This window comes from Neolamprologus multifasciatus, chromosome 23, assembly GCF_963576455.1.
Source record: "Neolamprologus multifasciatus chromosome 23, fNeoMul1.2, whole genome shotgun sequence".
NCBI classification, from domain to species: Eukaryota; Metazoa; Chordata; class Actinopteri; order Cichliformes; family Cichlidae; genus Neolamprologus; species Neolamprologus multifasciatus.
In genome coordinates this window covers 15,914,620-15,939,903 of record NC_140460.1, presented here as the reverse complement: position 1 = coordinate 15,939,903, position 25,284 = coordinate 15,914,620, and the positions used below count along the sequence as shown (strand labels likewise).

The 25,284-nt window shown below is 38.9% G+C and overlaps 2 protein-coding genes and 1 pseudogene across 3 annotated transcripts in view; 2 read left to right on the top strand and 1 right to left on the bottom strand.

Annotated features, from left to right (window-relative positions):
• Positions 1-25,284, top strand: part of s100p (S100 calcium binding protein P) — a 320,093-nt gene that overhangs the window by 141,715 nt on the left and 153,094 nt on the right. The gene's annotated exons all lie outside the window — the stretch shown is intronic.
• On the top strand, positions 1,958-12,650 carry LOC146491286 (meprin A subunit beta-like; annotated as a pseudogene). Its single transcript, XR_014872301.1, has 15 exons — positions 1,958-2,158; positions 2,299-2,326; positions 2,529-2,579; positions 2,671-2,714; positions 3,937-4,015; positions 4,105-4,222; positions 4,995-5,173; positions 5,332-5,550; positions 7,313-7,462; positions 8,950-9,176; positions 9,412-9,668; positions 9,986-10,196; positions 10,286-10,462; positions 10,649-10,905; positions 11,021-12,650. The product of XR_014872301.1 is annotated as a meprin A subunit beta-like (transcript).
• On the bottom strand, positions 12,186-25,276 carry uhmk1 (U2AF homology motif (UHM) kinase 1). Its single transcript, XM_085150781.1, has 9 exons — positions 23,633-25,276; positions 22,895-23,024; positions 21,691-21,877; positions 20,705-20,902; positions 20,504-20,598; positions 20,349-20,425; positions 20,168-20,266; positions 19,945-20,033; positions 12,186-19,453 (listed from the first exon to the last, which is right to left on the bottom strand). The coding sequence occupies exons 1-9, from the start codon at positions 23,931-23,933 to the stop codon at positions 19,307-19,309; spliced, it is 1,323 nt and encodes a 440-aa protein (XP_085006907.1). The 5' UTR covers positions 23,934-25,276; the 3' UTR covers positions 12,186-19,306.

Here is a 25,284-nt window from a genome sequence, read left to right as displayed (position 1 = left end):
CACATTGCAATGTGGAGAGAGCTTCCCAGTGAAACACTTGGACCATCTCTGAATTGTGGCCGCCGCCCTTACATCTTATATACAGAGACACATACAAAGAACATTCCACAAACTCTTATATGTTGGCCCCTCTCATGGGGGCGCTATACCCCCTCCCTCACAGAGAGAATTATGACGTTGTTTTCTGCTTGGCCGTCACCTAAGGATTTACATCCCTGATAAGGAGAAGGAGTCCCACTATCTGTTCAATATCTCCCATTACAATGGCCTCACTGTGTTAACATTCCACATGCATGCAAACAGTGACAGGAGTGCTCTTACTACAGTAAAGTGAGAAAGTAATATTACTATAACTAATGTGATATGATTAAATATGTGATTAACACATGAGAAAAGAAATCTTCCACCACACCGTTAAACTCAGTATGAAGGCCATTGAAAAAAGTTGACATTTATGGATGTTGCACACTTGCAAACCCACAAAATAACAAGAATATACACTTAGTCTTTTTCAGATATTATGAAGTGGACTGTAGAGAGAAATTTAGAATTAGATGCACATTTTGTGGTCGCATGAAAACACTGTATCTCTCCGGATCAGACGGGCCCTGGAAGTGAGGAATATTGTCGACCGCCATCTCATAGTGAAACATGGAGGCGCAAAAGATGTAGAAGATTTCTGCTATGTAAATAGCAGAAATAGCAGCTTAGAGGGAAGCTGGAGGGAGCCGGACTAGGCAAACAGCTGACTGCATGGACCCTCGACTACCTTACCAACAGACCACAGTATGTGAGGCTCCATGACTGTGTGTCCGAGGTGGTAATCTGCAGCACGGGGGCACCACAGGGCACGGTTCTCTCACCTTTCATGTTCAGCCTTTACACTTCAGACTTCAGTTATAATTCAGACGATTGCCATATACAGAAGTTCTCAGATGATGCAGCCATCATTGGATGCGTATCAGTTGGCAATGATCAGGAATACAGGGGGTCATCAGTGACTTTGTTGGCTGGTGTGAGACCAACGTACTCCAAATCAACGCCGGCAAGACAAAGGAGATGATCATAGACTTCAGGAGGAAGTCACCCCCCACAACACCGGTGAACATCCAAGGAAAAGACATCGAGATAGTGGACTCTTACAAGTACCTGGGTGTTCACCTCAACAATAAACTGGACTGGACTGCAAATACAGACATCCTGTATAAGAAGGGCCAGAGTCGACTCCACCTGCTGAGGAGACTGAGGTCCTTCGGAGTCTGCAGGACTCTATTAAGGACATTCTATGACACGGTGGTAGCATCTGCCCTTTTCTATGCAGTGACCTGCTGAGGGAGTGGATGCACGGACAGGGACAGGAGCAGGATTGACAAACTGGTGTGATCATTCATCCCAACAGCAGTTAGACTCCTCAATCACGATGTCATGACTCACTGGACACTGTGAACATCCATGGTCACCATTTCATGCATAATGGACCTTCCATGTGCAGGTATGTATGTACGTATATGTATACATATGTATATTTAGTGCGTACATGTGTGTACATGTCTATACATAGGAATACTAGTGGTACAATAGTTATGTTAAGCTATATAGTTTATGTCTTGTATATTTCCAACCATATACATAATCACATACTGTGTATGCCACTGTTGTATATAGTGTATTATCTTACTTTTTTTCATTGGTTGTACTTATTTGTATTTTTGTATTTCCTTCTGATATCTGTACCTGAGCTGAGGTAATGCAAACATTTCCCCGTCGTGGGATCAATAAAGTCTTATCTTATCTTAAATCTGTGTCACTGTCTCTCCGAGGTAAAGCCGCATCTGCATCTGTGAGTCTCTCCTGTGCTTCTAAACTTCAAAAATTCAAACCTGTTATTTATTGTCACTCCAACAACACCAGATAAGTGTTTGGATTCCTGACGCCATGAGTTGAACTCAGATAAGCAGTAGAAAATGGATGGAATTAATAATGAATTATGTAACCACACAATCTTTAACAACCTGAGTCATAAAATGATCGTGAGATTCTTCAGCACAAAAACAGGTTAACAGCTTTAGTTGAGACACAGCAGACCTTCAGAGAGCATCGCCCTGCAGCTGGAACCATGAAGCTCAGGTGGATCATTCTGCTGTTTGCTCTGGGTTTGGTAAGAGAACCTCTTCATGTGGATACAATGAAAGTATCTATTACATTTCCAGGCAGGATTTGAGTCCATTCAGTTTCACGTGGATAACATTAAAGTCTTCTCTGTTGATTGATTGTTGTGCCTTCTAATTAACTTTACAGACAGCAGCCAAACTAACCGGTGATACAGGTGAGCTAAACATTATGTTTTAGGTGGTGATGTTACTGAAGGAATGTTGGACTTATAATGTCACTGTTCCATATACTTCTTTGTATTACTCTTGTCTGAATATTAATGCTTTAGGAAAACAACCATTTTCAGCCAATTCTGTGTTCATGTTATTAGAGTTCCCAGGCCTTTTATTTTATTATCACTGATTCCTTACCTGCAGAAATTGATGTTGACGAAGGCCATGACTGGGACATCATTACCATCAATGAAGGTTTGTTCTCATTCACTGTTCTTGTTTCATTTTGCTTGATAATGTCTCTCTCTGAGGAGTCGGTAAAATTATTTTATTTTTTTCTCTTTAGCGGCTGGGCTGGACCTGTTGGAAGGAGATATTATTCAGGAAAAAGTGAGTTTATCCTTTGTCATGAAAATTCTGAGTTTTATATTTTTATTTCTTTTGGGTTTTTCTATATTTTAGTAGCGCCACTGTGTTAAGTCTGGAGTTTTTACCATCTTTGTAATCTTGTTTCTGTTAGTGTTTAGGATTATTTCGAATTTTGATTGTTTGTGTTTTAATTAGTCTAGCGTTCCTAATGTCTTCCTGTATCTTGCCAAATCTTTGTCCAAGATGATAGAGATTTCCTTTTTAGTTGCTTCCTGTTTTATTTTGATAGTCATTTGTTTCTTGTGTTTACATTTTAATTAAATTTCCTGTCTTGTGACCTTGGTTGTTGCAAGCTGTGTTTTCTTTTATTTTTGTTTCCGGGTCGGTTGTCATCTTCTGTGTATTTATGGTTTATGTCTGCGCTCAGTACTTTGTCATGTTGTACCGTTTCCTGCCTGTTTACCCCGGACTGGATTCTAGTGTTTTTGCTTTGTGGACTCATTTTAGCCTCAGTTGTGGATGTTATATTTGGTCACTTTGGATTCTGAACTCTGGTGTTGGTGTGCAAAAAGCCCATTTTTATGTGTATCTTACTCACTTAAAACTGAAGATGAGAAATATATTCCTCACCTACAACCGTTTATTTAAGTTTTTAAGGGCTTGTGCAATTAAAGGAGCAGGAAAAAACTTTTTTTTTCATTGTTGACAGAAAGTTAAAATTTTTCTAGAACAAATTAAAAGACTATATTAAATATATTATTATATATGCCCACCATATTTTATGCATTTTTTAAAACTATTTTAATTTTTAGGTCATTTTGTCCTGTTATTTATTTATCTTCTGAAATAGCTTATAGGACCAAATTCAGAACTTAACATCTCCTTCTATTGATGTCAGTGAACCAGCACATGATGTTTAACATAATGAAAACACAGATAAACTGCATATAGAAGATGACCATAAATTCTTGGTCAGAAAAGTGACGGCAATGCAGAAATGCTTTAAATCGGCATATTTCTTTGTTTAAATGGCACGCAGATGGTGTCTCATCTGCTTGTGAAAAAACATTGAATTGTCTGTGGTTTTTTATTATAGGCCTGAACACTAGTTTCAAGTCATATTACATCATGAAATGAATTTTGTAAATTTTAGTAATTAGTAGAGTCTTAAAGCTGGATAAAAGAAGGTTCACTGGCTTAGTGGATATTTTTAGAACATAACAGTTTTCGTGTTTCCCTTTAGACATCCGACAGAAACTCCATCATAGGTGATCAGTATCGCTGGCCAACAATCATCCCCTACTACTTAGAGGACAGCCTGGGTAAGACATTCTGGAAACTCTCATTCACAGCACTTATGACTCTATGCACCAAATCATTATGCTTCTCTATTTTATTTTACACTTTGTAGAGATGAATGCAAAGGGAGTTATCCTGAAGGCTTTTGATCAGTACAGACTGAAGACCTGCATCGATTTCTCGCCGTGGAAAGGAGAGGAGAACTATATCTCTGTTTTTAAAGGCAATGGGTGAGTCAGCCTTCAACCATCTGGTGGCTTGTTAAAGAAACTACAATAACATTTGGTAATCATTCCCATGACCATTCCTTATAGAATAGAATAGAATAGAATAGAATTCAACTTTATTGTCATTGCACATGCACAGGTACAGGGCAACGAAATGCAGTTTGCATCCATCCAGAAGTGCTTTAGTGATATAGATATATTACAATATATATATTAGCAATAATATAGATATGTAAGTATGTTACAGAAATGGGTCTATTATGGTATGTTATAATGTACACGGTATGAAGTATGTTATGAATATTCTATAACTATAAGTATGTACAGGCTGTAGTGAGTACAAGCTATGTACAGGCTATGAACAGGATATAAATATGAAATAAAAAAAACTATACAGAAATCTGAGATATACAGTTATACAGAAATGTGAACTATGCAAGTTATAAATATGGTTATAATATATTAATATATATATTAATATATATATTAATATATATATATATATATATATATTACTATGGTTTATGATACAAAATATATTCATTAATAAACATAATTCATAACACTTGACATAACCAGTAACTGGTAAATGGAATCGATTACGAAATCTAAAAAAAAAGATAATAATTAAGTGATAAATTACATTATTAGTGGTAGCTTTAATTGTATTACCTGTTTGCCTTCTGCTAATAGTCACGCAGTTTGTGAGTTGAGCCTTGGAGACTGGAGATCTGTGTGTTTAGAGATTTGTACATCCAGATTTCTTCCTCTACAGATGCTTCTCCTCTGTTGGCAACCGGCATGTGGGGAAGCAGCAGCTTTCCATTGGTAGCAACTGTGATAGGCTGGGAACAGTTGAACATGAGTTCCTGCATGCTCTCGGCTTCTGGCATGAGCAGTCCAGAGCTGACCGTGACGACTACGTCGACATCATTTGGAATCAGATTCAGTCCGGTAAGAGTGACAAGTGTGAATTACACCTCATTTAATCTAGAATTAGATTATACAACCATTAGGAATTTGTGTTTCTCTTAAATCCCTGTTGTCAGAATAATGACAGACAACTGAAATATTGTGTCAAATAAGGGTAATTTCTCCCTGGTATTCCTCAGGTAAAGAGCACAACTTCAACACATATGATGACACAGTGTCCAGCGCACTGGGTGTTCCCTATGACTATGGTTCTGTGATGCACTACAGCAAGACGGCCTTCAACATCGGCTCAGAGCCGACCATCATCACAAAGATCCCCCACTTCATGAATGTGATTGGCCAGAGAATGGGGTTCAGTTCTAGTGACCTAACTAAGCTCAACCGCCTCTACAACTGCAGTGAGTCATGACAACTTGTCAGAAATGAATCACATATAGTACAAGAAATGCAGAAACTGTACAGAATATTCAAAGGTACAGAAGAAAACATTCCACGCCACAAAAACTAGTGAGTGCTAATGAAGTATTAATGTCATTAATTAAGTGTTAATGGCCTTTTTTTTCTTAGAACTGTTTAACCAAATGAAATACTAATCGTGTCATGCAATAAAAATCTCTTTAGTCACTCTAATGTTGATTAGCATGCTAAGCTAACATGTTGGACTAGATAAAATCACCTGAAATAGATTATTATTGTATTAAATGGAGCGAAAACTGAAAATATTTTAAGAGGTTGTTGTTTGTGGTGACTCTTTGAGCATTTTCCAACAATTTAGACAATTATGGCAAGTAAATTTAAAATTTACCCATACTCAACCCAAACACCAAGTTCTGCAAAATTAATGTGGTAATTTGTACATAGTGTAGCAGACAAACAGAACTGAAAATCTCCTTTCACTTCATGTGTTATATACTAAAGCAAAAACATGAGATTCCAAGTAGGAACTCTAAAGATGTCTAAGCACAGATCATGAAACAAAGCATGAAAGAAACATTTGCTCTTTGTGTTCAGTGTGCAGAGAAAGCTAATCTAGCTCATTTTCAGCATTTTCATATCCTCCTATTTTTCTTAAGTCATCATCAGCTGAACATCAAGATGGGAAACAATATTTAAATTCATAACACATCATGGGTGTTGTTGTAAAACAGTAGCCATAAATTCTACACGTATATTGAATCTACAGTGACTGATGGCACTTTGAACAAACAATAAATTGAATCAGTGATAACCAAGCAGTGTTGCACAGATTAAAGTCTGTCTGGCAGAAAATGATGAGATTATACACTGATAATCTTGGACAATAAACCATAATCAGTCTTCATAGTTTAATAGTAAACCATCGTTTAATCAACAGATTAACTTTCCTCACGCTACACTGTACAGTGTTATGTAAGGCACAGGTGATCGGCGCAAGTGCCGATTTGTTTCCTGTCTTCAGGTCAACACACAGGAGCTCTGGAAGTCTGCGAGTTGTTTTCTAGACCTAGAAGCTTTCTGTAGTATTATATCATAATATAGCCACATGTGGATTGTTGTACTCTTGCTGTTTATCTGCATTATCACAACTTAGTTGTCAGGCTCTTTATCAGCACTTTGTTTCTTATTATTTATATAGCACGATTCAACAACAAGGTGATTCAAAGTGCTTTACAGAGACATTAAAAAACAAAAACAATAAAAGGCATGATTTAAAATTGATTAAAAAAACAGTAGATAAAATCAGAACAGTAGATAAAAGCAGTAGTTAAAATGTAAGTTTTGAAATTTAAGCTTAAAAGTGTGGATTTGGTGCTTTATTCAAACGCAGCTTAGAACAGGTGAGTCTTCAACCTGGATTTAAATAAACTGAGTGTTTCAGCTGATCTGAGGCTTTCTGCAAGTTTGTTCCAGATATATGGAGCATAAAAGCTGAATGCAGCTTCTCTGTGTCTATACTATGATATAATATAATTAGAATATATTAATTATAAAATTATACCAATAAACCTTAAAGACCTTATATTAAAAGTGTCAGCTTCCTCTCCTTTTTGCTAATTTCTCAATTTTAGCCATCTTTTTCCCCCAAAGTTAAAACGTATTTTTTGTAAAGAGGGAAAATGGCAGTGTTCTGTCCATAGGACTAGATCGAGCAGTGAAAGTGTGATTGCTTCCCCTCAACAGCCACGTCTTCCACCTTTGTGGACAGCTGTAATTTTGAGGAGGAGAACATCTGCGGGATGATTCAGGGCTCTGGCGATGCAAAGTGGGAGCAGCTTGCTTCAGTGGCTGGAGGACCTCAGACTGATTTCACCAATTTGGGACAATGCAAAGGTAACCATGAATAATCACAAAAATGTGTGTTATTATGCTAAGCCTTCATGGAAGGATCTTTCCATGCACAAAGGGATTCTTAATCCCAACAGTTCTCCCTTAGTTAAATAAATAGTTTGCACTACAAAAACATTTAGTGCACTTTCAAAAACTGGACTCTGGTTTGTGGAGGGTGGGGATGTCTGAGGAGAGATGTTGAGAGTTCCAAGGAATGATTACCTGTGTGCTCTTATCTGAGTTAAGAGCTACTGCTTTGGTTACATGTATCTGAAAAACAAAGAGAGCCGAGGTGATTTACTGCAGTGACCTGTGCAAAGTTCAGACTGGAAGATAAAGGGATTTATTGTTTTCACAAAAACACGCTTAGTTTGTTAGAAAAATAACTTGCAAGTGTTTATACGATAAACTCGGCAAGGATAAAATGCTTCAATACTGATCTCACTAAAAGAGAGAATCATTCTTTATTTGGTTTTCTATTCATTAAGTTGAACTACTGCTGTGCTAACAACAAAAATACAAACCCAGTATCCCACTGCTTTAATACCAGTGGTACATCAAGAGAATACAAATCGATGCCTGCTAAGAATCTTCAAACCTATATCCTGTTGTTATATAGAGAAAGCAATGAGAAAAATGTTTGTAGGACTTCACAAACAGATTGGAAGGTTTTTCAATGTGAAAGATTTAACACATTCAGAAAATAAAGTTCTTTATTGTACCTTTAAGGTGCACAACTGCTTGCTACTGAGGTAGTACCCTCTAGGTACTACTGCCTAGTCTGTACAGTACTTGGCAACATTCTCATGACACTCCTAATTTCTTTATATCTTGATTCCATAATCAAAATAATAATATCAAATAATCTAAATTTGAGTCCATCTTGTGATTTTTAAAGTGGTGTTGAGCAATAATTTTTCATGGTTTCTGAAGGTCTTTCAAAGTTTTTCTTTCATCATTGGCTGCTTTTTCACTCAGTTGCAGTCCAGTCCTTCTACATGACCATTGTAAGCAGAATGCTTTGTTGTTTGTTGAACCACTAACCACTGACCTATTATTCATTTAAGCGTTAAAAGCACTTAACTAATTTGATGAACTAGCGTTGTGTCTACACAAAACAGAAAATTTAGCAAAGAAACCATTTAAATTGTACCTGTAGGCACTTTGTTACTAGAAGTCTGTTACAAAAACACATAATTTGTTTCAGTTTCTTTAGTCAAACCTAGGAAAAATACTAAAGATAACACAGTTTGACAGGCATAAGATAATGTTTTTGCACCAAGAAGTTGATTCTCAATTAGCTGATAATTTGGCATATCTCAAGATGTTGAGTCATTAAAAAGAAGTCGTCTTAAAAAGAAGAGAGATGCATCAAGCATCTGTAGTTGAAATACAGTATTTCAACAATTATTTGTCTTTCACAGGCAATCAGATTTACTGTAACATCACAATGTTGATACTTAATATCACCATTGATTTTTGCTGTCCAGGGAAAGGTTACTTCATGCACTTCAGCACAGCCTCAGCACAGCCTCTGCACAACCTGGCGAGCGTGCTTTTCTGGAGAGTCGCTGGCTTTATCCCAAATCTGGAGCCCAGTGTCTGCAGTTCTTCCTCTATAACTCCGGGGCAGACGATGATGTTCTCAACATCTGGGTGAGAGAGTACGACAAGGCCAACCCCAACGGGAAAATGAAGCTCTTCCACAGCATTTCAGGTAAGAAATGACATACAGACTGAGTTGTGATTGTGAAGGTTATTGTTAAAGGTGTGATTTGGAAAGTTCTGAATTTGGTGACACTTAGCGAAAGCATCAATACATTTAACCGAGATTTGTAAAAAGAACAATTAAATTGAGTTTTAAATGAATGAAAAACTTTATACACAGATGTGTTAAAGTTTGGATATAAATGATAAATTAAGAGTTAACATCTGTTCTTCCATCTTTGCAGGAGGTGTCATGGGCTCCTGGGAGCTGCACAACATCAACCTGAACGTGACACAGAAGGCCCGAGTGGTTTTCGAGGGCGTGAGGGGAATGAATCCATCAAAGGGAGGTTTCTCTTTGGATGACATTAACCTGTCATCCACAAAGTGTCCTCATCACATCTGGCACATCCGTGGCATCAACGAGCTGCTGGCCACCACACCAGCTGGAAAGAGAATGAGCAGCCCTCGCTTCGTGTCACCAACAGGCTACACCTTCGAGGTAAATTACTATTAATTAGTATTTAATATTTATATATCTTTTTAATTCTGTTGCATTAAAAATAACTGGAAACACTTCAAAGTACGGTCCTCCATAATAAATAAAACACTATTTGTGTTTATTTATTTTTTTTATTTATGACTTTCAAATACATTTAGTCACTATTTTAGAGCCTGTCTTTTTCAAATGGGAGAGAAACAAAAGGTTTTTGAACCAGTGTACATTAGGTAATGAACGTGGAAACCCTGTGGTAGCTACAAAGTGCTCGTCTCTACCTTTAAAGTGCTCAGTACTTCATATTGCCCTGTCCTCTTCAGGTAGGTGTTTACCTAAATGGGCAAAGCAGCAATCCAGGGTATATGGCCATCTACTTCCACCTGACCTCAGGCCCCAATGACGACAATCTCAAGTGGCCATGTCCATGGCACCAAGTAACCATGACCTTGATGGATCAGCAGTCCGACATCAGGCAGCACATGAACATGAACCGAATGATCACAACCGACCCTGCGAAGATGTCCTCTGATGGTAAGAAGCGGGGCAACAGGTTAACTAATTATTTGCCAAGTCATTCCGTGTTTTCAGTGAACTGTTGCGTTTCCATTTTTTCTCTCCAGGTAATGAGTTCTTCTGGGATAATCCCAAGATTGTGGGCTCTAAAATAACTGAGTCTGATGGCAGTTATTACTATCGAGGCCCAGGGTCAGGAACAAGTAGCTTCATCACCCACGACAGACTGAGGAGCAGATACTTCATCAAAGGAGATGACGCCTTCTTCCTCTTCAGTCTGGAAGGTGACAACAGATGGGAAAATAATGTTTTGATCAGAATTACAATTCTGAGACAAATATTATGACCCACCCCTGTTTGGTTAGCCTTGCCATTTTTGGAGAGGCTCCAACATAATTGCCTGGCTCTGAGATGTGTTCATATTTTACAGCTTTCTACCCCAACAATATAGTTTTCTTGTCTTCCCTCAGATATATCGGACTTGTTGAAGCCGCAGCCTATGCCCGACTCTGCCGTCCATAGTGATGAGAGACCGATAAAGGCAGCCGATCAAGCAGCTCCACAGGGAGCTGTCAATAACACCACTGTAGTCATAGCTATCGCCGGATCAGTGGCAGGACTCATGCTGGTGGTTTCCATGCTGATTGTGGGGAAAGCCTGGAGGACGAGTAAGATGAGGAGACAGCAGGAGGGGGTGATCATTCATAACATATCTGGATTCGTGGAAGTGAGTACGAGTAAAACAGAGTCAGCACATCTGCAGTTGTTACTGTGTCCCTTCTGTGCTGATTAGTCTAAAGAAAATTTGATCAAATCCACATTAAATTTATTTTTTATTACAGGAGCAACCAAGTAAAGATGTATCATCTCCTTTCTCTACACCGTGATGGGCAGTCAAAGGAAACATGTGACAGTGGCCAGAACACAAACCACACTATGAGTGACTCAGTGATTTCTGCAGTTTTTTAATCAGATTGTCACCAAGTGCAATCGGACTTTGGATTAAATAAAATCTGACAGCATTTGTCTTTATAGCATTTGTCCACCTCCTTGTCCACCTTGTCTGTTTTCACAAGACTGCTGGGAGAATCAGGTCAGGATGTTTAGTCATTTATTTTTAATGCTGGACACAACTGATACACATCAGAGGATTATCAGTGTTTTTTTCCCTGGTTCCAAACCCTAACCATCAATGTGTACGTATGTATGCATGTCCATCTAAAAATTACTTTACCTGTGTTTACACTACTGTAAATGCTTTGGTTCAGGTGGTAAGTGCAGAACGCAGGACACATGTCCAACACTGATGGCTGAGGTGCATCAGTGAAATTAGAATGAGGGAATTACGTAAACCAAAATAAATTACACAAAAGATTTGCTGATAATATGCGTTTTTACCTTAAATTATTCTGGATCCTCCCATTGAGTTGGAGAAATATTTTTGGGGAAAGTAACCCAGGAAAAGGTTTGGGAATCAAAGCATTATTTTTTAGATTTTCAAAGGCAAATAACCTGGATTTTAAGTTTAACGACACAATTACCTTTAGTCTTAAGAGCTTGAGAAAAAGGCAACTGGACTTCAAGTTGTTGGTTTTTTTTTAAGATTTTCACCTCTTATCCAAGAGGCATCTTCAGTTCTTAATGCAATTGCTTCATTACTAATGTACAAGACCTTAGAGGATCTCTAACCAAACCTCATCAATCTGGTAAATGGAATTCCCGAGTTTGAACCATGCTGAGATGGTTTCTCACTATACCTGCTGACTGCAGTTCCAACAGTGACCACTAAGAGGCATTCCACTCAATATTACTAGACAGAATGAACTGCAGAAAAGACACGAATTGACTTTTTATCCCAGTGATGTAATTGATTAAATATCATTTTATACTGGACATAACAACCATCTTTCATTTTGGACTGTTAAATGAACATATAGGGGTCTTGTTAAGACTTCTGAGAGAAAAAGAGAGAAAATCCCGAGTCCCGAAACACCAGACAGACTGCAGTTTCAAGTCAAGCATTGTTTTTATTGTGATACACTCAAACACAGTGAGTGCCATGGGTTACTGTGATCTGGAAGGCTCTATAGAATGGATTAACACACACAGGCTCACACGTGTTGCATGCATCTTGCATACAGTGACCTTCTTACATTGTGCTTTCTCTAAGCAGACGATCTGTAACAATCAAAAACAATCATCTGTTTTCAGTGACCAGTGGGATATTCAGTAAGAAGGACTCATCACTGAGGACAGAAATCCTCACATCGCTGTGATTTATGAGCAATCAGTCAGTTTTGAGCTTCAAATGGACTCACTGCTCTCTGGAAGATCATCTAACTTTAACATTCAGTAAACTGCTTCTCAAACATAAAATCAACAGGAAGGCCTCAACCAAAAACAAAAGGCAACATTTGTCTTGTGGATTGTCTTTCGACTCTTTAAATGATTACACTAAAAGACCTTTTTTTTTTTTTTAAAGTTGTTTAGACTCAAAATGACAACAATTACTGTGCAAGTTCTCTCGTTTCTCACATCATTTGGTTTCACTCAGCTGGTACTCCGGTCTGGATTTGGTATTTCTGAGCCCTCATAGATTGTGCTGCCTGCTTGGCATTGATACCTAAACCTGATTTTACAACAGTAGTTGGTCAGATATTATAAAGAAAAAGAAAAAAAGATAACTCAAGTCAGTCCTCTGGGACCTGTTTGTGCAGAAAACACACTTTTAAAGCTGCACTAATCAGTGTCTTTGTTGTCAAATGACAAAGGGTAACGTGAAAGATGTCATAAGGAGTGACTGTCTTCTCAGCTACGCAGAGCTTTTTTTTTCCTGAACCCATGTAGAATTATTGTTTGGATTTACTAGCTTGAAAAATCAGATCAATTACTGCAGCTTTAAAAGATTTAAAAAGAAAAATGACAATTATTCACACGAAGAACACTTTGTCAATATGCAGCATGTTAAATTCAAATTCAGCAAAAAAAACTGAACCAACAGGACATTTCTACTGTTGTAGTGTTCTTGCTCACGTTAGCTCGCTCATTTCACTGTCAGTTGATGTTTTGTGTAAATGAAGCAGCTGATGTTCTTTATATTTGATCTAATCTTCAGCTTTTATCTGCTGTGCTGTAAAGAATTTAAAGATATTCCTTTGATAATGTGCTTTCAATAACAGGACATCATTCAACAGTTGTGTTAAAGATTAAACAGCTGGCGGCACTTTTTCATATTCACTCACTCTTCAACTCTAAACTGGCTCCCTGTTTGTCATTTCAAAGGATTTTTTTCGATTGCCTTTGCAAGCAAACTGGTATATAGAGCCATATCACCACACACATGCTGATGGAGCAGTACATTCCCACCACATATTACACATCACGCCATGCACACAGCTAGAAGCCTTTTAACTTTTTCACTTCTATTTCATTCTCCACACAGGTGTGCACACATATAAGACACTATCTAGATGCACAATAAATGTGCAGTGAAGATAAAGTACACTCTGAAAAAATATATCTTTGATGGCAGAAATATAGAAAATGGACTGACTTAAAGCTGCACCTTGATTCACTAGCAGCTACAAGGAAAACAAACCCAGAATTTAAGTGAAGCAGATGGAATATGCAGAGAACAAATCTCATTTTTTACAACTTAAAAAAAGTTGGAAAAGTAAGCACTTATGAGCCACGTTTGAATCACAGCATTGGCTTTGGGAAGAAGGATGGAAGACTACAAGAGCAGGCGGGATTTAATTGGAAAAAAGGGGGAAAAAGAAGGATCAAAATCCTCTGCACACACACTCAAATGCAGGTCAAAAGTGGGACAGCTAACTGGAAGAAAGACAAAGAAAATCATCGCCCACCTCTGAACCCTAATATAATAATAATAATAATTTGTCTGCTGAACAACATCATAAAAGGAGGAGCTCTAATGCCACAAACACACACAGAGAACCAGATACTTCAAACACTAATGCATTCGCGCATAAAGTAGTGTGCATTAGTGCTGCAACAAGCAGTCGCGTAAATGAAGAAAAGAAATTTATAATCAACAACCTTAACTGAGTGCCTAAGAAGTCTATCAAGACAAAATAATAGATTTAAGTCTTAAGTGAGAAGCTGCCTCAGAGACAAGATAGAGATACAAGCCTCAGAGGGCGTAAACAGGAGGCGTAACACTACCGTGGATATTCTGATTTGCTCACACTTTGCTCTCTTATGAGTGATAAAAGTACATAAATGCAGTTTCTATCTGCAGGGTTTCAAAAATGCAGCCAGACAACCATCTGTGGATTACTTTCAGGCCAGCGTACGTTTTCAGTTGCTCGAGTTGCTGCGAGTGCCAGCAGCATGAGGCGGCGCTGAGCGTCTTTTCTGTCTTGAGCAAAGAAATTTTTTTTTTAACTAACATATTAAAAAACAAAAATCTAAATAAACTTTACCCAATCTCAAAATGTAAAGCTGGACTGTGGCACACATTCAAGGTCTTTCTAAACACAAAGCTTATTAAGCTTATGATTGCTCATAGAGTACCCGAGTTTTAAATTTGATGCACTGGTAGCAACGTGTTTTATGTCTACCCAGCAATAACTGGGTTGCTACAACTGAAGAGTTAAGCAACCACAGTAATGCAGAGAGAGTAGAGGAAAGTGGAAAAAACCTAGGAAACTTCCGAGAAGAGTTTCTGATGATGTGTGTAAAAACAATCATGGTCAGCATGCGTTAACAGTGTTGAAATGACTTCCACTGCCAGACACGGGAGACAAAGCTCCACACTGCAAGTTTACCTAAATGAATAAAGAAAATCACAAACAAACTAAAAAAAAAAACATTGTTTCTGCATCATAGCAAACACATTAAAACCATCAGCCATCTCAAACCACCATCAGCAAACACCTTAAAAAAACTGCAACCTGAATAAATATTCCACTCAAACATTTAAAACTGCCAAAGGATTCCCCCCACGTCTCTCTCTCACGGCTCTGTGGAAGCATTTTCTTTTTATATTCATGCTTCCAGTGAAATAAAGAGCAGCACTGGACTCAGACATTCAGGTAACAAACGCTTCGTAAAATCAACGAGTATTTCTATTCGTTTATAAAAGCCAGCTGGTCACATTATCGTTTTGAAGGTGCAGCCACAGACAGACCTGCTTTGCCCTTTTCACTATAAACTACTAACAGTAAAAACCACAACTCAACTCAACTGATTATATACGACAAAAACATATGAAACTAACCACGATGCAGCGCTTTAACGACAACAGTGTGGATTCATGTTAAGCAGTCGCTCGATATAAAAGCCGGTTTTATTCTGTTCTTTTTCAGTCGAACATCTTGAACTTCGTCTCTGTGCTTCTCTGGTTTATTGTGTGTTGTGGCTGGCAGTCCAAAAGAAACTGTGGATGGCCCCAGTCGGTATTCATGAGTAGTGAAACCACCCTTACAGCCCATTTTAGGTGGAGAATAGCTTACCATTTTCCACATAAACAAGGAATTCATTCACAATATTCAATCTCTCCTTGTAACACGTTGTAAGCCAATTAATTAATCTGACTGGGTGAGTAGATGTGGGGTGTTTTTTTATTTAGCCCTGTTTTACAGTTACAAAATGTGCTTACATGACACAGATCTACAACTGGCTTTACCATAAAGTGGTTGGAAGGAATCAAGTTTTAAAAATCAAGATTTCAGGGCAGCGATGCTCTCAGCTCTCAACTCAACAGAGATGCTCTCAAGTTTGGAATTCACATTTCAGGCAAAAACATAAAGTTTGTAGAAAAATACATCTTTAGACCTTTTCAAGGATAACGCTGCTGTTTCTCTTTCAGTTTATATTTTAAGTATAATCCAAATGAAATCGGATTATATATTTTAAAAAAAAAAAAAGAGTATTAATGCATAAACTTATTCTCCTCATCGACGTCACCATCTGGTTTCTATCACATTTTTATGTTTCAGCAGCATACCCAGCTGCTGCTTTTCACACACCAGACTTTAAAGAAAACTTATTACGCCAGCTCAATATCATTATGACTGGACTCCAATACAGTGACTTTGCATGTTTCACTCTTCAGAATAACTCCTTTTACCACATACTGAGCCTTACTCTTCAGTCCACCCTGTCTGAAACAAATCGTTTCCTCTCCCTTGTAGCCAAATTTCTTCTGACTAGCTAATCCTTACAAAACACAAGATGTATTATGGAAATCTGCCCTCAGCAGCAGAAAACAAGGAAAAGCATAATGGGTCAACTGTAAGGGTAACTTTGAGCAAAAAAACAAAACAAAAAACCTTTGTTCAGTTTAATATAATCAAAGGTGTTTTGTTGCTAGCTGTTGCTAGTTCAACAGTAACCACCCATGTTTCTAAGAGCTCCGGTTCTAGAAGTGAATATCCCATTCATTTTCTCTGATGATGTGGTTCGCATATAGCGCTTTTCTACTCTAAGCACTCAAAGCACTTTACATGTTGTTGTTTAGAAAGTTAAAGAGTTTTAAGCCTCAAACCAAGTCAACCAGCTACGAGGGGAATCATAAAAAACAAAAACAAAAAAAAACACAAAAAGATTTACTTTGATTAAAAACAATAAAGGGAAAAAATCAAAAGGTACAATAATATGCGCATAAGTTACTTTTAACGGAGAAGGAACTAGACATCCCACAATGCACTGCACACCCCAGATTCCAGAGGAAACAACTTTCAGTCTTCTTGAATTTAATTGTGTTTACCATCATAGTGTTGTAAAATAATAGCTGTCAATATATTTTGTAGTTGATGTTTGCGTATGTAGTAAAGTAGAAGTTCTAAAGAGTAAAGGGCTTTGTTCCTGCCTGGAATCACTGTTTGCGGCTTTTCCGTTTCAAGAAGGATTCAAGTCAGAATTTGAGGATTTGGGTCATGATTGTGGGTGAAGTAGTTCTTTTCCATTTTACTCTACTATGAATAAAATGCTTTTTTTTGTTAAAACAAGGTTGCTATCTGCTTTCTACAAGAGCACACAGCACTGCTTCATAATGTTGTCGCCTGTAGCCAGTCTGCTTTAGAAGGTTACAAAATTACAGCTCACGATCAAAATCAACATGAAGAATATAACGGGAATTTCACTTCTAGAATCTTGCAGTATTAGCATTAGTGTTTACCGCAGCTAACACCTGCACTGTCAAATGTAGCTTCGAGCTTTTGATTAATAGCTACTTAGGCTATAAGAAGAAAAATTAGCAGTGAGCAACTAATGAAGGAATAGAGAAAAATGATTTGTTCCGGGTTATTGTTGGTAACAGTCCACTTTAATTTGTGTGGACACTAAAACTGCTGGAAGGAGGTTATTTCATAAGGCATCAGCAAAGGCTTTAGCTATAAGCACATGCAGCTGTAGCACAATCAGCTGTCATAGCAGCATTTTGGTTAGTTAGCTAGCCTGTGAATGTCATAGGGCACTTGTGTAGAAATTGTCTGATGTTCCAAAATACTTTCAGAGCGGTCTTGGTGTTTACTATAAACCCAGTAATGGAAAAGAATAAAACCAAGAAAACAAAAAACACATTCCACTGCAAAAACACCAAAACCTGCTGCTAAAAGATACAAAATATTAACTTTGTTGGCTCCAGGAAATCTTTATCTCAAGGCTACATGTTTTGTTTTGATTTCTTTTTTTTCCCTCATCATGCAAAAAGCAGCATTTCAAGAAACTGGCTTTAGTATGAAAAGTACTACCACAGGACGATGATGCTACAACACTGGGCTGGCAGTGTACAATCAATCACCTGGATCATGCACCAACACACTGGAAGCTTGTCATATATTAAACCTTATCTAGTTAGTACATTAGCCTTCACCTTGCAACAGTACTGCACAGCCTTTAAAGCCCCAATGTGCAAGATTTAAAAACAGTGATGACAGCAACACGGACTGTACTAACTCAAGATTGTCTTAAAAAAAAAGTCCTAATGAAAGAGGCTACAAATATCATCCAGGTAGTGGCTTTACACCACTTGTTCAGGGTAATCTCCAATGTCCCACTGCACACATCTGCAGCCAATATCTGGTTAATGCTTTGGCTCCGGACTACAAAATTACGAGGTAAACAGAACACATCGCTGGCTCAAGTTAGAGGAAGTTAGAAAACATTTTCGCCTCTGCTGGAACCATTTTTGTTCACAGGCTTATTTACCTACTAGTTCTTCAGTTTTATCTCTTAATTTTCTTGCTTGTGTGCTGCAGTGAAAAAACAACAACAACTATGCTTACTGCATGTTTTTCTGAAGGGTTTCACACACAATGAAAATAATCAAAATAGATAATAGAGCACATTGGCTTTAAATGAAAGGCTACGACGCATAAGGCTACAGGATAGGGTGCAGAGACCCCTCGGCTTGCTCAGATAATGGCAGTGAGTTAGTGAGTGAAAACTACCAGCTAGTGGAAGCATTAGTCAAACAATATCTCCCTGAAAACAGGCATAAGACACCTGGATATTCCCCTGGTACCATGTCATTTCCTCTAAAATGTTTAACCTAAAAAGATATATAAATAGGCAATATTAACAGATTGCTTTCACCACAGTAAATTTTCACTTTGAAGGGGTGTGATTTTCAGGGTGTTTTTGTCATTAGTTTTGAGTTTGATGCATAAAACTCCCTTTAAATTACTACTTAACATCTGCTACATGTTTTTAGCAGCATTCTGTATAAAGCTGATGAAATAAAGTCTCTATCTATATATTTATCAAGTGAGATGTCCTTTAGAAGTTTTTAAATGCAGCTGTAATTTTCCATCTTGCAACTCTGATGGGAGATTTTATGAGTGAATGAAAGTGATACGGAAGCTCGAACAGGCACTGCGGTCCCCAGAACGCAGGCCTCTGGCTAACAGATATTAAATGAGACAGATCTAGTATATATTAAAGCACTGGATGGATAAAAAGAGCACACAGACTGAAGGCAGAGGCTCACCACAGCTCAGTTTGCACTCTGCAAGAAACACAGATTTGCTGTAGAAAACTGCATGGAGAACTACACTCACTCATGAGAGCTTAAACTGCAGGGCAGCTACTCATTGGTGACCTTTGCAGTTGTGTTTTTAACATGCAAACTATGCTGAGGTGTAAATTGAGGATTTAAAAGTTCACTGGACAGTCTGATAGAGGTAACCTCTTTTATAGGCGCTCAGAGGGTAGAAGGTAGCCACGACAAACTTTCCATCGAAGGTGCGGCCTGTCAGCAGCCTCTGAGCCTCTTTGCAGTCGCTGGAGTTGGCATACTCCACAAACACCTGTGGACAGAAGGGAAATGAAGATTTAGTGGGTGCATTTGTTTGTATTTTACAGCTATGCTGAATACATGCTTTCAACTCATTTAGATAATGAGCTGCAAACAATTTTTCTTTATAAAACATCTGATTTAATGGGACTAAAATAAAGGTAAATAAATTTTAAATAAATGTGTCATCATTTTCTGCTGTAATGACTGCATTATTAATCCATCTTCTGAACTGCATTTATAGATATACATTTATATACAGTGCGATGAAAAGTCTGTAAATAAACAAAAGATCGGTCATGTTTTAATATAAACCTGCAGCAGCAAAGGAAGTGTGAACTGTAATGTTTTCTTTCAAGGCTTCTCTTAATAAAATACAGCAACTGTAAAATGACGGAAGATTAAAACCTTCTCAGATTTTAATTCATTTGAAAGGTATGAAAAAGCTGTATTTGTTTAGAAGGAAAGTTTAAAAAGCACCTTTAGAAGGACAAAAACACTCACCTGTCCTTTCCCTGGATTTTCCTTGGGGATGAGCAGAGAAACCACGGATCCGTACTTCTGGCACTCCTCTTTCATGTCCTCCAGGATATCTGGGAATGACAATCCGACATTTTTACTTAACTGAGGCAAGCGATGGAATAATAAAGCTTTGAGAAATCAGTGAAGGATAGAAGCAACACAAAAATATGGAGAAAAAAACAAAGTAAAAATCATGCTGTTGTACCTTCATATTCATCCTCATTGTGCAGGTGGCTGTCATCGATTAGGTTGAGCAGACGCAGAACAGGAGAAGGCAGCAGAACCAGGTCGTCAATGTGAGGTGCTGTTACACACACACACACCTAAGTATGACACACCAGAGAGTTGTGTTTATCTTGGTGAATGGCTCAAATATTGACACTTACCAAAGGGAATACTGAAGAATGGGCTCAGCAGGGCAGTTTCAGCTGAGCATCTTTGTTTTGGATCAGTGACAAGCATGCTGCAGACACACAGTAACATGAGTCAACAACCAGAGCCATCATGATAAGACTTCACTGTTTAGTGGATGATTCTTTACCTTTTAATAAGGTCTCTGAGGTGATAGACGGGGATGGCAGGGCATGCCAGGCTGTTGTTGGCAAAGACATGGTCTACAATGGCAGCGCTGTTATCCTACAGGGCAGAAAACCATACTGTGTAAGCTCATGTCTTTCTATTGCACCAAAGAACTGTGGTATTAGATTTTTCTTTGCTTAAAACTTGGAGAGCTTTGCCATACCTTCCACTCTTGCGAGCGGACGGTGTCTTTGAGTTTGATTCCTGAGAACATCTCCAGCAGGATGATGCCCAGGCTCCACAGGTCGACGGCGGCCGTGCAGCCCGAGTCTCCCTCCATTTCCACCCCCGCCTGAGCCAGGCTGTTCTGAAGCTCAGCCTCCGGTGCGCGGTACCCGTCTGTCTGGATGTACTTGACATCCTGCAAGATAAGGATGTTGTAATTTCACAAACAGAGCTATCCCTGATCCTCTTTTATTAACATTCAGATCTAAATACACACTATTTTATCTTTAGCTAACATAAAAACAAAATGAGCACAAAACATTTTTTCTAGTCATCTCTATTAAGTGCATTTATTTCTTTTCAAATGGTGTGCTCTAAATGCATTTGATACAGACTGATTCATAAAAGCTTAAACTCAATCGCTAGTCGGTTCAGCTCCAACCAAGAAGACAAACAGAGAGCCTTGTGTCAAGAAGTTCTGTCAATAAGAGGAAAAACTCTCAATGCCTTCATAAGGTGAAGCTTGGAATAACAACAGCTGCTTTATCTTCAAATTGCTCAGGCTCTCTCGTGGTCTGCTTTCAGCAGCCCGCTACTGGCTGTCAGCTTTCTTTCGTCTGCCCTAAGTCTGCCACGCAAAGTCTCCCGAGGTATCCATGTCTTCTAACACCTAGACCTCTCTTTAGTCTCATCTGCACCTGCAGACATCCTGCAACAACGGCAGGAAACCACAGACCAGTGGCCATCGCAAACTGGTCAAAACCCACTTAATCAGTGCCAAACTCACTATTGAATGAACCTGTATCTCCCACCACATCCAACTTTTTCTGGATTTTTAAAAAATCTGTTGAACAATATTTAAAGTTAAAAGACAATCTCCTGTAAAAAGACACATCTTTAACTTCAGTCACTGCATCATGTTTTTTTAATGTTAGGGAATAAATCGTTGAGGTTAAAATATTGAGAATAATAACAAAAACCCACCTGGTTTCCCTGTTTGAAGCTGAGGCCAAAGTCAATGAGCTTGAAGGACTCGTCATCAGCGCTCCAGAGGATGTTGCGTGGTTTGAGGTCTGCGTGGACATAGCCTTCTTTGTGAAGGAAGGCGAGTGCCTCGAGGATGTCTCTGGCACAGTGCTGGACAAGCCACATGGAGTGGCCCTGCTGGGCTCTAAACACAAATGTTGAACTAGGATGTTACACAGGTAGCTCACATTCTCTTAGCAATAACAAAATCTAACATTATTTATTACATAACATGATCACTGGTCCAGATGCTGTTTATATTGTTAAAAATCTTGTATTACATCTGGAAAAAAAAGGAAAATGGAACAATCTTCACTCCCAACAACTGATAAATAGTGCTGTCAAACTATCCCACAATACGTCACTTTATGTTGTAGTACAGCTACAATACATGCAGCATGTTTGTTTGACCAGCAGATGGCATTATGTGCTGCTTGAATGAGGTTTTGACATGAGTATGGCAAAACATGAAGCCTTCTCTTCATGTTTTAGGAAAAGTAAACTATGTTACTGTCCAATGTATTTAGAAGGTAATAAAAGATTTAACGCATAACGTTGCAAAAGTCTGTAATGTAAATATAGAAACTACTGCCATGAGAAATGCCACAAACTTTTGACAGTTTAAGTTGAAAAGTAGACATGTACAAATCAAAATCATAAAATTTTGTCATTTGCAGAGACTATTGACAGTGTCGGGATGGGGAGAAAATGCAAATGAAACATGGTAAGGATTTGAATCTGCCATAGACAGAGTAATGGGATTGGCTTGGTTGTGCCTCGGTCCTATGTAGAGCTTTGCAGACAACTGTCTACATGTGATAGCTGTCACCAGGGGTTACTGTCATATGTGGAACAACTATTCCTGTTTGTGCCCCCCCCTCCCAGAAGACTGAGAAGAAGTCATACCATACAAAGAACTTCTTTGTAATAAAATAAAATTCGAACATGCAGCTACTGCCTGAGGTTCTCAGGCTGCTATTTTAACCTTTGATTATTTTTCCCCACTTCTTTCACTTTGTTAACTTCACTGGTGCTCTCATCTGTTCCAGTTCAGCTTTCAACCAATCAGCATTCTATCTATTCGCAGTTTCATCCATACTGGCTACGAGCTATGGCTTTTATTAATCACTACTCCACACAATAGTGATATCACCTCACTTACCTTACACCTTGGGTACTACTGTTGCGCCTCACCAGCAGCTCAGACACGCTGACATCCAGGAGCTCCAGCAAAAGACAGCGTGTGGTCACACCCATAGAGCTGTGGTTGGTAAACACTCCATACAGTGTGACTGAGAAACAAAAGGGGGAAAAGAATGCATCGTTACACACATGATGCGAATTATATTACTTAGAACTTCATTGAGGTTTTCAACAAAAACAGTCAATAATAGTGCAATGCCAGCAGAAAGACATACCAGTATAAGACCATCTTGCTGATCTGTACAGACATGATCCCCTTGACATAAATGGATTATTACAATCCACTGAAGTTAAGCTTTCACAACAACTTTTAAGAACCACTTAAGGCCAGATGACAATTCATGAGTTATTATAAAGGAAATAAACAAACTAGGGTGGGGACAAATCAGATGACTGGGTTTTCTAAGCAAATACTGCAAAATAGGCAGTGATTTTCTAATACATTTGACATTTATTGGTTAGAAAATGCTTCCTATTAAGCTTTTCCGCTGTTGTAGATCCACTCTGCTCTCGTATACACATGTACTGTTGAAATTGCAGTTTTTCAGATATGTGAGGTTGTTCTACGTCTGCTTTGTAAACGAATGATTAGGTAGGTTGTGCTTCCATACAGGAAAAGAAAAGTCGTTTGTTATGCAACTGTTTTAATGGTCCACATGAGAGCAAAAGTTTTACACAAGTGAAATAAGGCTTTTACCGATGTTTTTATGTCCCTGGATGTCTTCCAGCACAGACCTCTCCTTGTGATACCCGTAATCTCCTCCCTGAGTGTCGGCTTGAAACTCCTTCACAGCTGCAGTGGCTCTGCCCGAACTGACCCGGTACACCGAGGCCGAAACTCCCTGGCCGAGACGCGACTGGACGGTCCAAAGCTCGCCGAAGATCTCAAACAGCACCGGCTTCATGCTCTGGTCTACGCCACCCTGTGGGGGCAGGATGCTGTCCGGGTGCGGGGCCTGTACCTTTGCGCTGGGCTCGGAGGAGCCGCAGTGAGCCATTAAGGGAGGGGGGACAGGAGGAGAGGAGCCAGCTAGATGACTGGTGGCAGCAGCTGCAGGATCATTGCAAAGACGACTGTACCGGGACGCGTCAACAGCAGCGAGCACACTCTCTGACTAAGCCTACGTCAGTGTTCAAACTAACCCGAAAGCAATATCCGAGCATATCAGACGACAGTTTTCTACCCGAGACGGCCAAAGTGAGTTCAAGCCAGTTAGCTGACAGAAAGTGAGCTAACTTATCGCCAAACTAGCCATTGAGTTTGAGCACAGAGATAAACCGCCACCACAGCGCACGGGCTGGAGCTTCCCCCATAATGCACCGGACAATATTAAAGCGTACGAAGTTATAACAATAACTTCAGAAATGTTATCCGCTACTCCAGCGAAGTTCGACTTGAGTTGTAAACTCAGGTTGTTGATATTGATCTTACTTCCGTTTCTACCGCCCTCCTTCATTGTTGGTGGTGCATGTTTTTCAGCACTTTGCCCCTACCGGTAAGGAGTGTACTTACACTATTTCAGATTATTAAACAAATATATGATGGTTAACTAAAATTAAACTATAAGCTAAAACGTAGTTTAACTAATATTTAACCGTTTTTTTGAGTCATCACAGGGTACATCTGCCTCTATTTCACTCTATCCCTAACATCCTCCTCTGTCACACCAACACTCTGTATGTCCTGTGTAAATACCTCCACGGGTCTCCTCTGAGGTCTTCTTTTCCTCCTGTCTGGCAGCTCAGTATTTAACATCCTCTGTCCATTGTATCCGCTACCCCTCCTCTGCACATGACTCTCTAACTTTGTCTCCAAATTGCTCAGCCTCAACTGTCTCTCGAATGTACTCACAGGGCTGTGTAACCTGTCCCTCCTGATCACGCCTAAGAAAAGCAGGTGAACTGTGGGGCTGTATGAGCAGGGCAAACCCACATTTGACCCACCTGCGTCCCAGGTGGATGTGTCCACACAGAGCCCACAGCAGTTTTGCCTTTTGGGGCACCCATATGCCCCAAAAGAGAGAAAAAAACATATGGGGAAACCCATATTTTTCTTTTAAATCACTGATAAAATATCCCACTACATAATAACATACTTGGGGACATCCGAAGGACTTTATTCCTTTGTTTATTTATTATTTATAAAAACGACGTAAATTTGAAATGGAACATCGCTTCTTTTGTTCTCTAGATAAATTACATACATTGGGATTGATATCCGATATATGTTTGCAAAGTAAGCCACTAAAGCTAGTAACCTATTTGAAAGCCCTTAAATTAAGATAATTTTGTTATCCAATAGTTTTTACTTTATTTCAGAGTAGACCTTTTCCCGTTCTATTACACGGT